Source organism: Amblyomma maculatum, chromosome 10 (genome assembly GCF_055883805.1).
Source record: "Amblyomma maculatum isolate TAMU_Amacu chromosome 10, ASM5588380v1, whole genome shotgun sequence".
Taxonomy (NCBI): Eukaryota; Metazoa; Arthropoda; class Arachnida; order Ixodida; family Ixodidae; genus Amblyomma; species Amblyomma maculatum.
In genome coordinates, this window is record NC_139353.1 from 41,845,310 (window position 1) to 41,860,282 (window position 14,973).

General features: G+C 44.3%; 1 protein-coding gene across 1 annotated transcript in view; it reads right to left on the reverse strand.

The window, feature by feature from the left end:
* puf (ubiquitinyl hydrolase 1 puf) overlaps positions 1-14,973 on the reverse strand; it is a 109,430-nt gene that overhangs the window by 12,725 nt on the left and 81,732 nt on the right. The window contains exons 58-68 of the mRNA XM_084582591.1: positions 14,753-14,857; positions 12,653-12,800; positions 10,461-10,558; positions 9,094-9,126; positions 8,915-8,963; positions 7,774-7,859; positions 6,302-6,385; positions 6,054-6,160; positions 4,931-5,108; positions 3,769-4,002; positions 1,741-1,972 (exon numbers count right to left, since the gene is read on the reverse strand). Coding sequence (XP_084438717.1) covers positions 1,741-1,972; positions 3,769-4,002; positions 4,931-5,108; positions 6,054-6,160; positions 6,302-6,385; positions 7,774-7,859; positions 8,915-8,963; positions 9,094-9,126; positions 10,461-10,558; positions 12,653-12,800; positions 14,753-14,857 — 1,354 coding nt within the window. The remainder of the gene's footprint in view (positions 1-1,740; positions 1,973-3,768; positions 4,003-4,930; positions 5,109-6,053; positions 6,161-6,301; positions 6,386-7,773; positions 7,860-8,914; positions 8,964-9,093; positions 9,127-10,460; positions 10,559-12,652; positions 12,801-14,752; positions 14,858-14,973) is intronic.

A 14,973-nucleotide genomic window follows, 5' to 3' on the forward strand; every position in this document is an offset into this window, starting at 1 on the left:
ACCCAACTTCAACCATGAACAAGATTCATGAAAAGCAACCATGAGATGCCTTAGCACATGGTTCAAACTGTATGCAGTGGGGTTATACAGGATGCCTTGGAGCCCAATGTTTCTGTCGCGTGTTTTCCTCTTGTCCCCTGTTACCAAAACTAAGCAGTTTCAAACCCCAACTGAAACATGATCAAAGTAACCACCGTGAAATAATCGCAGCAGTGCATGAAAGCATAACCTCACTCGGTGTGTGTCAAGTCCCTTATTGTAGCGTATCTAAATAGGCAGGTCACTGCTAGTCAGGTTCACAGCCAGTTAAAGCCTGCATGCAGTGATCTCCTTTTCTGAACCACATGAGCGTAGTGGATGAGCCATAGAGACTTTCAATAGACATTGGTGCAAATAATTTCACGCAAGGCCCAGCATTCTGCGTATGGGCTTTTGCTGGCAGCTAATTCTATGAGCAGAGGGCAATTCATGAGACAAGTGCAAGATGCTGTTGGTCGGAAACTGATGCTTTTGAGTGGGTTTAAAAAATTTGTAACTTCCGACCATTTAGGATGGTACACTGCTGTGTTCTTCACCCGAGGCGGCTGGAAGGACCAGCGGAGAGGATCCGCGGGAAGGAGCAAGCACCTCAGAGCCTCCTTCGACAGGTGGCAGTGCCGTTCGAGGCACAGCAACCGCATCACACAACTGCTGAACAATGAACAGAAACTGCAGGCTTAGTTCTGACATAGTGGTCCGTACCGGTAAAGTATCTAGCAACGGGAGCGCCACGAAACTCCATTGACATCACTTAAGCGCACAATTCATGCATTATAATCCACGTTAAAAACTAATACCAAAAGAATCTAAATTTTGAAATTTAAGATAAGTACACTGAACACTGAGAATTTCAGTCCCTTGCTAACCCATAAACCCAGTTTATTTCCTCAGTTTGTGCAAATTCAAGTAACAAGGGTTTACTGCAACAGAAGTTATAGCATGCCATCTTCATATTGAACACACACATCTTACACACAACTTTCTACTGATGAAACATAACAAACCTACCTGTGAAGAATGCAGACAGACACTCACCGTAAACCACATTCTAACTACATTTTCAAAACTCGAGGCACTACGGAGAAAGCATTTTACTATGTATATTTTACAATCATGCCATTCCATTCCATTCCATCCCACATTATTTCAGAAGAAAGAGCAAACGTAGACCTAACGTGTGTTTTTAGTTTCCTACAAGAAGGAAAGTTTCTAAACAAACTAGATTTTTAACACATCCACTTTCTCTTTTCATAACAAAAACACACTCTAACCTTGCTTTTGGCACATGATAGCCTTAGTTGCTTATGCGCCATAGAACCCAACCTACCCACCCGCCCACTCACCCACCCTTTTTCTTAGTTTGTATAGCCGCCCAAATCTTTAACTGGCATGCATGACAGCTCCATTTTCTGTGCTCCTGCACCTTGTCGGAAAGCTTGCTGGAAGGTCAAAATTTAGCTAGGGCTTGGTGAGCCTTTGCCGAGACTTAGGCTTTTAGCAGGTTAACTCCTCTGCAGCGCTAAGAATCACAGAAAAAGCGGCTATCACGCACACCAGTTAAAGATTTGGGTGGCTGTACAAGTTCAGGTAACATAGATTTACTCCAAATGTCGTATAAGACGCTGAGAAACAAACAACAAGCGATCAGGTCTGCTCACAAGTGCACGGCCCTGACACGGCAAGTGTCGAGGAGAGGCTCACCCAGGCAGAGCAGGCGCACTTGTGGAGGCACGTAGCTGTTGAGGAGGGTAAGCAGGCGCCGCAGCCCCTCGCCCAGCTGCTGCCACGACCGCAGTGCAGCCAGGGGCTCGGCGGCTCCGGCCGAAGCACACGTGCGCAGCAGTTCGAGCACGAGGGAGAGCAGGTCAGCCAGGTCTCCCGTCACGTGACAGGCCGTGGCCTCGTGGTACATCACATGCAGGGTGTGCAGAGCCTGCCCGCGCCACACAGTGGTAAAGGAAGAATGACTCCCCATCCCATGTCATTACTTGACAGCAAAGTGCTAACTGCAATAACACATGGATGGGACTTTTGGTTCAAAATAAAATAAAAAGCAATAAAAGTGTGTCACGGTCATTTTAAAAATTAGGTTTGAATCGGGAAAGATCATCATTCTTAAGAACTTGACAGTTCCTCACTGATGTCTATGGGAGTAGTGACAAAGAGGAAAAAAAAAAAAGCAGGGAGAAAACGGGACAGAATGGATATGGGTGCCATGTTGAGAGGCCCTATACTGACCAGGAAGAAGTAACTGCACCTCAACTGAAAACAGATGTAAGCAAACACTGTATTGGGCAATTTTCATTGCAATCCAGCAGAATTAGGAGAGCGGAAGAGAAGAACAATTTGTGTTAGTGTTGGAGACTTGAATCATTTCCACAGTTTTTTTTGTGTGTTTTTTTTTGGCACTATTATACACAGCTGTAGGTAAGACCATGTTTACATTAACTACTGATAAACCTACTGCTAGTGCTTAAAAAAGGTGACTAAAATATATCTTAAGTGACTTTTGATTGCAGAGGAATGGTATGTTATATGAACACCCCAAAAACCAGTTATTCATCAGCATAAAATCACCAACTAAACTGTGCTAAGAAGTAAATGCTAAGAAAATGTGCTCCAAAATGAACAAAAGTAAAAACCGAGAACTCCAGCCCCCAATCATAGCTGACAGCAAAAAAAGAAAAAAAAAATGTCTATACTTCACATGCAAAACCTTAAGTGTAACACTTACGCAGCACTTCATTCATACACATTTGTATGCCAGTGCACTGTGGCGGACAGTCCAGTACATAGAAGTGAGCAAACCACACGTTACAACATTACAACATACAGCACCACAGTAGGTTCATGTTTGTGTCCTCCACAGACAACTTCCAATAGGAAAGGAGCTCGGCATGTTTGAAACTGCCGCCATGCAATGAATTGGTCTGGTTTGTGAGGTTTAACGTCCCACAGAGACTAAGGTCATGAGAGACTCCGTAGTGGAAACTTCGACCACCTGGGGTTCTTTAACGTGCACTGACATCGCACAGCACATGAGTGCCTTGCTTTTCACCTCCAATGCAGCGGGACCCACATGCAGAGAATTGCCATTTCATTGCAATGCTTTTCAGCTCAATTACATCGAACATCCCTTATCTTAGGCAGCGCACGATAAGAGATGCAATGAAATGCACAGCATTGGCGATGAAAGTGCACAGCTGCTCTTCATACACTGGGTAGCCAGTAACCATCTTTTACGTTGTATCACAAAGGACCTATGAACAGCTATTTACTAAAGTTTACTATTAAGCTATTTACCAAAAGAAAGCACTTTTTAAAAATTATTTGCAAAATATACACTCTACTCAGTTTTCAAATCTGACTCTAATACTCACAAGGACCATCTCTATGGATTTCTCGCATTTCTCCCCGCAGAGCTGGTAACACAGAAAGCCCAGTGTTGGCGAAGTCCAGGGACGAACGGTGCGAGCGCGAAACGGGAACTTCGTCGTCTTTTGCTTCTCTTCCTTTTCTTCACACTGGCAGCAATATTACCGCTAGTAGCATTTCAGGGGTCCTTTAAGCCAATTTTTTTATTGTTTCTATTTTCTGCGAGCAACATTCAGGTTGATCATAATGAGACCAACGAAACTGACTTTGGTCAGTGCCACTTTGTACACTTCAAGTAAAGAACTGCATGAGCGGGCTTCCCTTTGCACAGGAAGAAAAGGAAGTCGGGCCGACCTGGAAGAGGACCGGCAGTCCCCCCGCAGCCAGTGCCAGTAGACGGTCCTGCGGGGTGGAGATGAGGATGCGCAGCGCGGCCACAAGGGTGGCCCAGCAGACCCGAGGGTCGAGACCCAAGTAGAGCGCCAGGGTGGTGCGCTTGAACAGCCCCACCTCCCGCTGCTCCTGGTCACTGGCACCCCTCGGCAGGGATACAAACAGCTCCATGAGCTTCAGCAGCTCACCCACAGCCTGCAAAGACATGAGTGAAAGGACCGTGAAGCAATTCCCTTTTCTCCCGCCTGACATTCCCTCGTCTCATTAGCTTCCCCCTCTTTTGCACTGCCCCTCCCCCTTATCTCTTAGAAAGAGAAAACTTTAATGGGAAACGGACCTCGAGAACTGCTTGACAATTACACGGGTAGGGTCGTCTTTTCAGAACTCTATTGGCTAAATCAAGCTGCCTCACAGACCTGGTGATGAGCTTTAGCTTATCTTCCAGGGATACTCTAGTTCGATGACTGCTTGCAAGATGTGTGGGCCACCTTGCTCGCACACCCCCATGAAACATTGAAAGGTATGGGACTTCTGTCGCACCAAAGGCATGTAGCAGGGTACTGATTAAGAGACACTTTACTGTATTTATACAGGTTTCAAAATGAGTGTCTGTATTTGCTGCCAGGATACAACATCTCCTGTACTTAGCTTTTTGTGTAGTAGAGGACATTTCCTATGGTTAGGACACAGAGTTTCTAGTCATTTGCTCTATTCAGACGAGGGGGAAGTGAGGAAAGGCTGGGAAGGACTCGCTCGGCTAATAAGCATTTAAGCTAGGTTATGAGCCACCTCACTGCCCTCTAACTCAGCAAGACTCAGTATCCAAGAAATTTGGTTATGTCCTTGTAAGGCTCCACTTTCACTCAGCAGTCCACCAGTGCATGAGACCTCAGTTCTGGCCTTAGCTAATGCTTACGATAATAACACACCTCTTTTTGTTCCCCTTTATTTTTTTGACAGGCATTAATTTCCTCTTCAAGATAAAGCTATCCCTCGTTTATTCTCGTCAGCTAAATGTGGCCATACAAATCCCCTGCCCAGCAAATGGCACAAATATTCCCTTTGCTAGCCCCATTCTTGTCAACCTGCGAGTGTTCAAAATGTGCAATCTTGTGACACTCACCGCTGTGTACAGGGTGGTGTATGGCGTGATGTTTTTGAAGGCCCACTGGACGTTCTGGTGGGCAGCAAGCTGACGGGCAAAGGGCCGCGACTGCTGGCAGCATAGGCGCAGAAGCCCGTAGTAGGCGGGCAACATGCACCGGTTGAACACCACCACGTCCTGGTCATCGTGGTCCGCCCTGTCAGCCATCGCGCAAAAGGAGAGAGAAATGAATGCACTACGTAGGATGACTTGCACGCTTGAATAATGTTACACACACTCACCCCCATCCAAAACACAAAAAGAAACCAGAGTCAAAAATACAATGATGTCCGGCATAACTCCCGAATATGAGTGGAGACATTTAGCAAATTCGTATGTTGCTGCCTTCACATCCTTCGCCCGAATAGTAAATTTATGCTGCAGAAAATAAAAAGCAATATAACATGCAAGCCTGTGGATGCCGAGACTGTAGTCCTTAGCAGCATCCTACCTGCCTGCTCTGATGCGCTAACTTGCAAACTGTGGACACACAGGAATCTACTACTGACGGCATAACACAGATTGAAAAGAGAGTTCGTTATTTTTTGACAACAGCATAGAAAGACAATTACACAGATTTTGCACACTCAAAACTGTTTTATCCTCTCACCAGCATCTTTCAAATATCTATGGTGAACCATTGAAAATTAAGTACATAAAGGCTGCAAAACGAATTCTCGTTAAAATTCTTTCTGCATCTAAATTGTTGGCTCTCTCAAGTACGTATGACTAATACTAATAAAAGAACCGACAGATGGAAGTGCATGAAGTGCGCTATCTTTCTATGCACTCGCCAAGCTATTTTGCATCCTGCTACATCAATTAGCACAACAAGGAGCTCTACAAATGGCAGCATGTGCATGCAATATCCCCCCGATTTCCACCAGTGAAGGTGTGATGAATGCCGTTACAACTACTCCGTACGTGCAGCATCCACAAGATTGCACGGGCCACCTAGCACAGCGTACTACAGTTGCAGACGATTACAGAGACATGATCAGGTGTGTTCCTCATAATGCGGTCTGCCAGTGGAGTTCTCTTCACTTGCCCATCCTAAAAAGTGAAAGCTCCAAACAATTCCAGCAAGCCCGCCACCACTCACAGGATGTAGTTGAAGGCAATGTTCTTGGTGACGTGGGGGTTCTGCACGATGAGCTTGACATTTTCCGGGCAATCCACACACGCTTGGTACCAGAACAGCAGCAGGGTCTGGAAAAGGCGAGACATTCTACAATAAAGAATGACATCAAAGTGAAAAAAATCTGCAAACAAGTATGAGAGTCCCCTTTTCAATGCACTTGCATGCAGTGTAATGTTATATAGGGTGCTACTGAGCCTCAATTATCCCACCTGCTTATTGTGATGAACAGGAATGGCCGGCTCTGAGAGGCCAGGCTGGAATAGGCTCCAAAGGTCAAGGAAATAGGGGCTGAACTGAAATCAAGCAAAAGTGAGAGGGAACAATCAGCCTACACTTGCAATACACTTCCAGAGCGCAAGGTTGAAAGATGTCTATTAAAAGACTCTGCGGACCAAGATCTGTACCTGATATGCTTTTAGTAGCATGATGCTTCAGAATACACACATCATAATATGTGTATGCTTGTCCCAGTGAACATGCGGCTGAATTCAATTTCACTAAGCATGGCTGCAGTTGATTAAAGCTCGCTCTATTAGAATCAATTAAACGTAACTTCACGCATTCTGCAATGTCTATGTCACCTACGAATACAATTTGAACACCTAATTTGCAGCCCTCTGCAAGTCTGCACAGTTTCCTGTCGAATGGTATTGCAACGTACACGCACCTTAAAACAACACACGTCGCACTGCATCCGTAAGGCCATCAGTTGGAAGTGAATGAAAATCGACGACAAACTGGATGCACTTTCCAGCCTTCCACACTTTAGTGTGGCCAAACTGACTAGCCTGGTTAAATGGCACGCCAAACTGCCAACGGTCCCATAGTTTCAGGTTCCGACATGACAGATGCTTCAGAGGTCACAGGAAGTCTACTCGTATGCAGTCTATAGCTCGTCCAGAAAAGCAGCCGCCAGCATGAATAAACCAGGCTAACGAAGTATAGTTTGAAAATGTCAGCAGAAATGATCTGTGTACAAATAATTGACTTTACAAATAACTCGATGTTTAGTGGCAAGCTTTCCCAAAACTCACCGAAAGAGTCGCAGTTTCATCCCCTAATTAGTTTTGCACCTTTAACAAAGCTGCAAAGGGCGTCTAAAACGGAGTTCTGCCTATTTGCTGGGAGCACCAGCCTCGCAGAACATCTCACAAGATAAAAGTGCCGATAGCTCATCGGTGCATAACATCTTACGAAACTTCGAAATATGGTACGAAAATTTCAGAAATGCAAATTCTCAATGACAAAAGCGAGAGGGTGGTTTCACTACTATAGCGGGTTTATTCTGCAAGTAATCTTTTGAAGATTATGCCAAAGAATTTCCACGAATATTATCACAAGTATGGGTACTATCCTCTCCTATTCAGACTTTTTTATCACCTCCTAGAAAAATTCGAAACCACCCAAGTTTTTCATCTATTTTCGTAACGTGGTATCCAAACCTAACTGAAATTACGATCATATTACCTGTACAAGAATGCATTAACCCACCAAGGGCATTGGACAAGAATGAAAAAAACAAAACATGTATCATGCTGAAAAACTCGTTAAGCAGGATCATATCAATGGGGTTTCATTGTATGTGGCAAGATACGATAACCAGTGCACATAAAATTGCAAAAAAAAAAAAAAAAACAATGCTTAGTTTCTCTAGTGTGCAAGCAAGTAATAAAAGGCTTACCATTAACTTCTCCTGTTTTCCCACTAGACAGTAAGTGAGAACTGCAAAGTAGTACATCAGCTTGGCAGTGCCGTGAACAGCTGGATCTGAAAGCAAGGGCAAATCGATGTCATTGAGAAGAGTTTTTATTTATAAACGAAAACTTGAGCTGCGCAAGTACCAAAATTTTGCCTGCAAAGCAGGTTCAAATATTAAAAAAAAGTATGAATCAAAAGAAATAGCCTTTTAATTCAATCGTTATAAACTCCAGATGAAACGCAAACCATGACCAGCAAAGAGTAAATTTATTATAACTGTGTAAACAACAAATTTTTGGCTGCAAAGTGAAAACAGTACCATGAATAATGAAAACTGGTTGTAAACGCAACATCTTTGAATAGCTTCAAAAGTTAGTACCGAAAGTTGAATTTAAAAAAAGAAAATGTTTCTCTGCAAAAACTAAGCTATGAAAAGAAACAAGAAATATCATGCAAAAAAAAATGTTTTCATCGATCAGCAGCAAAATTTGTTACCCCTGTAAGGCCTACCAACTCAAGAAAACAGGAATGATACAGAAATACCTTGTTGCAATTATTTGATAATGGTTGTTAGCGAAAAATGGTGTCTGATATCATAGTCTAACTGCTCACATGGAAAAGGGAGTTTACTGAATGCTCTCATGGACTACTTTACTGTGCACACGCCCAGTTATGTCAGCAGTTGATTGTTAACACTAGCAAAAAGCAACAAGACGGCTCACGAAATGGGGCAGAGAAGCAGCAGCCTGGGGAGCAATGCTAGCGAGGCCACCCCTTCCAGGCTCTCTCACAATGCCCAAAGACAAAGTACCCTTCGTGAAATGCAGCCCTAAACAAACACAAGTGTTCATGATGACATATAGGCCACTGAGCCCTCGCGTGTCGCTTCGCCAGGCTGCGAATCTGGTGCCGGGCCTCAACCACACAAACAGTGTCTTGAACCGTGAAGGTGTGAGACAGAAACCACGCTGGAAGGGTGGTGCAAATTGAATTGAATAGCACATGCTACTCAAAAAAACATTCGTAATTTAGAACATTTGTGCAACCCTAATAAAAATGTGTGCTTACAAAATCGCGCAAGGCCATAAGGTAACCAAAGGAAAGATCCACACTTTGGAACTCACCAACATAAACTTTTGCTTTCTTGAGCAATCGCAATAGGAACTGGTACACCTGTGTGATGAAAGTAAAAATATATCAGCAGATCTCAAGACTGAGAAAGTGCAGCAGCTTGTCCAAGCATATGGTACAACTGGTGTTAAACCAGCAACCCAAGCAACAAACGTGCAGCCCTTTGCCTTACCTGATGCATCACAGAGACAGCTTCCGGATTCATCTGAAATAAAAAAAGAAAAGTCCGCGTGTACTAGTTGGTGTACTAGTAGTGTACCTAGTTGGTACCCACACAAAACCACCAAATGCAAAACAAAGCAACACTGAAGTACTAGTACGAGTAAATTAACCTCACTGAGCAAGTTGCTTCCAACCAAAAGAATGCTTGTTGCAGCACCTGATATGTATAAAAGTGGAACTTGCATTGCAGCAGGTACTACAGTGGAAATACGTGTCTGCAAATTGTTTTTCAAGTCAGTCTACTACAATAGCCTAGCACGCAAAACGTCCATATGGTATAACCCCAATGTTAAGCATTTCGTGGGGACCGATGAAAAAATTCCATCTCCTGGGAATCGCAGGGAAACGCGTGCGAATTTCTCTTATTTCTAGTAAGGGAACCATGTGGTTCTTGTGAATTTGGAAGGCTTTGTGGATCTTGTGATTGCTTGCATGTACATAAACTAAATTCCCAATAATGGCTCTCACTTTGCCCGAGATGTTAGGAGGCAGCAGCAAAGAGACAGGGCACACAGAGTATGCTAAGTTCGCGAGTGCGTGTACGCTTCTGCTCCATCTTTGTGGCATTCACTTTAATCGAACACGATCCTTGTCTTTTGGAACCCAGAAATAACATTTTTAAGCTGCAGGCAACGAGGAAAATGCTGATGAAAGAAACGTGTCCAACAGACAACCTGCCCAACTGCATCTCTGCAGTTTGCCACTGGAAATTTCATGCCTTCGAACGTTCGCACTCAAGCTGCAGCGGCGACAGGACGGCATTAACTGTTGCAACAAGATTACGATGACCACTGGTGTGCTTAGCCGTGGTGGCGTGGGTGCAACATGAAAGAAGCTACTACCTAGTAACAACAGAGCCTACAGTTCCCCTTTGGCACAATCACCGTTCTGCGCTGTGAGGTGGGCTATAAAGTGCGGGCTGTCAAGGGGTCTACATGAAATATATAAAGCCCCAATTACAATATAAATACAGCATGTCAGGAAGCTGCCACATTTGCGACATAAAAGTTGAGTTTGTATTTCGTGGGCCTGTATAAAAACCTCGACAGGACTGGTGCAGGAAGATGCAGCAGTTAGGGAAATGCAGCATTCAAGAATGTAACGGCATGGTTCTATAGTACGCACTGATGATCAATTGACAATCGGTAAGGGTAACACAAGGTGCCAGCAGTTAGCAGGTAGAAGCAGATGAATTGTATGTAACCAAATGTTTTTTTTCTTCTTTTTTTTAGCATAAACAATAAGCAGAATGGGACGCAAGTGTTTGAGAACAGTTGCCTGTATTTAAAGGTTGTATAGAAATGTGAGGAAACGCACAGGCAGATCTTTGTGAGGAGTCAGCCCATTTCTCCCTGAGCGGAAGGCCTGCCGAAATTGGGAACTTGGCACTAGGGAGACCAACAACAAGGCTGCCACTGCAAGGATAAGAAACAGGAAAAGGTATCAGAAACCGATCTTTTCTGGATGCCCTCAGCACAGCCACAGGGTACCTCCATAAAAATGTGAACCACATTTAAAACCGAAATAACCTAGGAAAGGTGCTGCAGTGTAACATGCTTGTAGATTTTGGGAAAGATGTCTTTCACACTCAGGGAATTTTCTTTTTTCCAGACGCTATATTAATTACAACCACTACCAAGTCACCAACACACATAGTAGATGAATAAATTGCCGTAAAAAACTAAAGTAGTATTGACACGACACCAATATTGAAAGTCTGCAGCCCAGATACTTCGCTGAAGTGCGGTGAAACTTGAAGAACACAGCCAAAATTGAGGACAGGAACAATTCATGATGCACATGTCAACACAACAAAACATGCTTACTTAACACGGCAAGACTACCACAAGCACCTGTGATGTTCAACAAGAAGGAGCCTTCATGCCGAAAGTTACAGGCACACCGAGCACAACTCCATTCAATATCGGTTCTCAGTAAAATTCGTTCAGCTTTGTGCAGTTATGTTCATGTTCGTCTGGAGGCAAAAGATGCAATTAATGCTGATGGATTCAGAGGTCGAATCGGGATGTTTTTCTTTTCTTCTACTTCGTTCAAATTTGGGACACTGATGAGATGAGAGTTGTGGGGATCATGTTCCCAAAGCGACGCGAAACATGCAGCCGGTGCTGGTGCTGCTCTTTTGCTAGCTAGAGGCCCTCTGTGGTGTCACTGCAAGAGGGAGGGGACGGCAGCTGCGCTGCTGACCCCTTCCCAAAGGGAGCTCTTCTGAGAACTGTTGCCACAGCATCCGTTCTGTTCTTCCCGTGTCGATCTTGTGTCCCGATTGGGCCACCTTGGTAACTTAATAAGCTCGATGCGAGGCCATGCGTGGGAGGCTACGGGTTGTAATGAGGTCTGGGGGTCAGTGCAGTGTTTGTAATGCGGCTTTCTGTGTAATAAACTCTTGCTTATAACTTGTACTCTTGCTTCCTTCGAAGCAAAGCGCTGGTGAGCAGTGCACGCTGACTGTGCCCTCAGCTTGCTCTGCCTCAAACCACCTAACAGCAGCACACCTTTCAAAAGTAATCCCTCAGAGTGCACTCCGTGATTGCCAACTGGAAGTTGACGGCAGAGTTGTCCAACCTAAGTGATTAACGTACAAAAATGCACTTATCGCAAGTTACATATTGAAAACACCTTGCATTTTTGTTACCCACATTTATCTTCCACCTTTCTCTCTTATAGATGGTCCGCTTTCTGTGAATGCGGTCTCTCTGTCCTTAGAATGTGACACTCAATTGATGATAGTCAATCTAAACTTCTCATTGTTCCTTTAAGGGGTGGCTGTGGATCTTTTAGTCTCTACAATCATGAAAAAGAAAAATCAGCCCTTCAAAAATACCATTTGCAAAATTCGCAGCCCCATACTCTGTATATTAATGATGCTTTCACTTGTTGAACCAACTACCGTTGTAATTCAAATTTGTAATTCTAATGTACAATTCCAATTTATAGCTTATCTCTGTTTATTTTACCTTTCCTTTAATTCTCAAAATACAATTTTTAACAGTGTGTAAGATTAGGAGAAAGATTTCTCAGCATGTAGAGAATTTTTGTTGCAGCATGCTGCTAAATAATAAAAGCATGCAACACTGGAAGCAGATTTAGCAATTTAAGCTTGCCCTCTTTTTTTTTTTTTGTGCAGTCTAATTATAACTAGTACTATCAATGCTGAAATTCAACACAGTACAAAATGACTAACATCAATATGTAAGTCCTTCCAACATCAAATTCCTTGCATTTTTATATATATATGGCACATGTTAACAGTTTTCTAATTAACTTTATTTTTCTCCATTTTCTATAAAAACAAAGGGACGTAAGCATGTAATGTCAACAGAAATAACTGGCATAAAAAAAAAAAAGAGGCTACATATTTGAAATTAGCAGATGAAACACACACAGTCACGTAAACAATTACAGACACAGTGCAGGCAGGGCAGCCCCTGACGTCACAGCAACCTTTCTCTTTCTCCAACGGTCCAACTTTGAAGGCCCACCGTACGTACCATTGCGCACCCTCTGCAAAGCATGAGCGATGAGAAACTTCTCGACCCAGACGTCCATGCTTTGGAGGACCCACGAGTGTGCCAGCTTGTTCCGAGGCACTTGCATGGTCAGCCACTCCAGGCACTGCAAGGGGCAGTACTCGGCCGCCTGGGTCACAAACAATGCCCAAGGGTCACTTCCACACTGCAGTGTCGAACTTTCATGGAAGCTCCAGATAGAAGCATCTATGACACTTGAAATTAGCAACAAACCAGAGGCGCAATATTGGTATTATGCTGGCAACACACTGGTCCTATGTTGGGCCAATAGTATGTGCTGCCTGGGAAACAGGTGTGCCGCCACAGATGGCACTTGTTAACCTCAAAAGAAGGTGCCAGTCTTTCATTGTGTACACCTCAGTAGGCAACTGCAGTTGATTACTGTCTCAGATAATGCGTCGCATGTTCCAATGTCAATAAGGAGAAGAGTGGAGAGTTGGGCTTGTTGGTTTACGATCATGGTGGAAACAGTGCTAAAACAGGGCGGGGCAAGAACATAGCACAGGCACTGAATAGCAGCTGGCTTTTTATTTCAGAAATACAGACATATACACGGTAAAACCTCGATGATTGGAACTTGCATAATTCGAAATTCCAGATAATTAAAAATTTTTTTGCTATCACTTAATTTCTAATGTAAATTACACCACACAATTTGAAGCGGCCGCTTGTACCAGCTCTGTTAATTCGAAAGTTTCCGGTGCTTTGCTGGAATGCTGGATCCCAATTTCACAGCAAATCAATGAAGCAACAACACTTCAGGGCTGCCAAGTTAACCCGCAAAGCGATGCTCATGCTTGATATGCTGTAGAGCCCAAACTCTGGAGCTCCCGGCACTGTGATATGGCTTGCCGACCACTGAAGCACGCCCCTGCCAAGGTGGAGACGTGATTCACTGCAACGCAGCATCTCCCACTCATAGCAGCGGCAATGCACACACTGCGATACGACCACTCTTGTTCCGTGCCCTTGACCGGGTGAGAGCGCGCAACATCAGCCTACGCAGTTTATTTTAATGGTGCGCCATGGCACAGAGGGTTAATGGGAATCTCAAATAACAAACCCACGCCTCACATATGCCGCTGAGATTTTGAAAAAAAGAAAAAAGAAAAAGGAAAGTCATCGTTAGCCCGTTTCATTGCTTTGTGCCATCAATGTCGCGAACTTCACAGCACATTTCTTGGCGTCGCGCCAAGGTGCTGCGCGGCGATAATATATCACTGCACGGGCTTGTGGTGAGGCGCTCGGCTCGCCCGGTTACGTAAGCATGGTTTTTAGTATGTTCGCTTTGCCACGCCGTGATTGGGGTGTGCGCTGTCCACTGCCATAAAATCATGGTAACGCGATATACTAGCAGCAAACGCTTTTTGAAGCAAACAATTCTAAAAAGCTGGCATTGTGATCGCAAATGAATGCGTGCTTTCATTGATGACTGATGCATAGAAGGATGAGCGGAAATGAAAAAGGGTTGCACCCAACATGTTCCCGCAATAAAATGTTTTACCTGGGCAAGATTTTTGCGGTGTTTAGTTAACTGAAAACCCGGCTAATTCGAACATTTTTCTCGGTCCCAACGACTTTAAATTAACGAGGTTTTACACTGCAACCCTGCAATCAAGAAAAACGGATCAACTTGCTGCGCAAAAAGATGGCGAAGAAAAGGGCACGTGCTCAGCTCATGACAAATGAAACTTTATCTAGTCAGCACCTGTGTTGTGTTCCTGCTCTGTCCTCTGTTAGTGCTGTTTCCACCATGATCAACAAGAAGGTTGCAGAGCTTCAAATTAAAAATGCTGGATATGGCAAAGCATATTTTTTCCTGGCAACGACCACTGTTTCTCACAGGTGTGAAATATAGCCGAACACATTTTCACCTATGATAGAGGTGGCAAACTCAAGCCTGTGCACCACACTAGCAGCTGTGCCACTCTGATGGGCCAGGCTGTGTAGCAAAGTTGATCAAGACAAGTGCGGGCAGCATGACAAGCCTCCTCCCACTGCAGCCTTGCATCCTTATAAAAATATCAGTCTCAGCAGTTCAGAAGCGGCAAATGCACTTGCCTCCCAGACTCGTTGAAGCACCAGTGAGGTGAAGGGTGCCATGCCTGGCGGCCCACCGGCAAACTCCACCAGCATCGACAGCAGCTTGAAGAAGGGTCCGCTTGCCTGTGTCAAAAAGAAGAGAAAAAGCACTAAAACAAGATCTATGGGAGAAGGGGCTTCAAGCTATGGGCAATTCTGGGCCCCCTGTGATGTAGCACACATCGGTAGTAACTGAACCG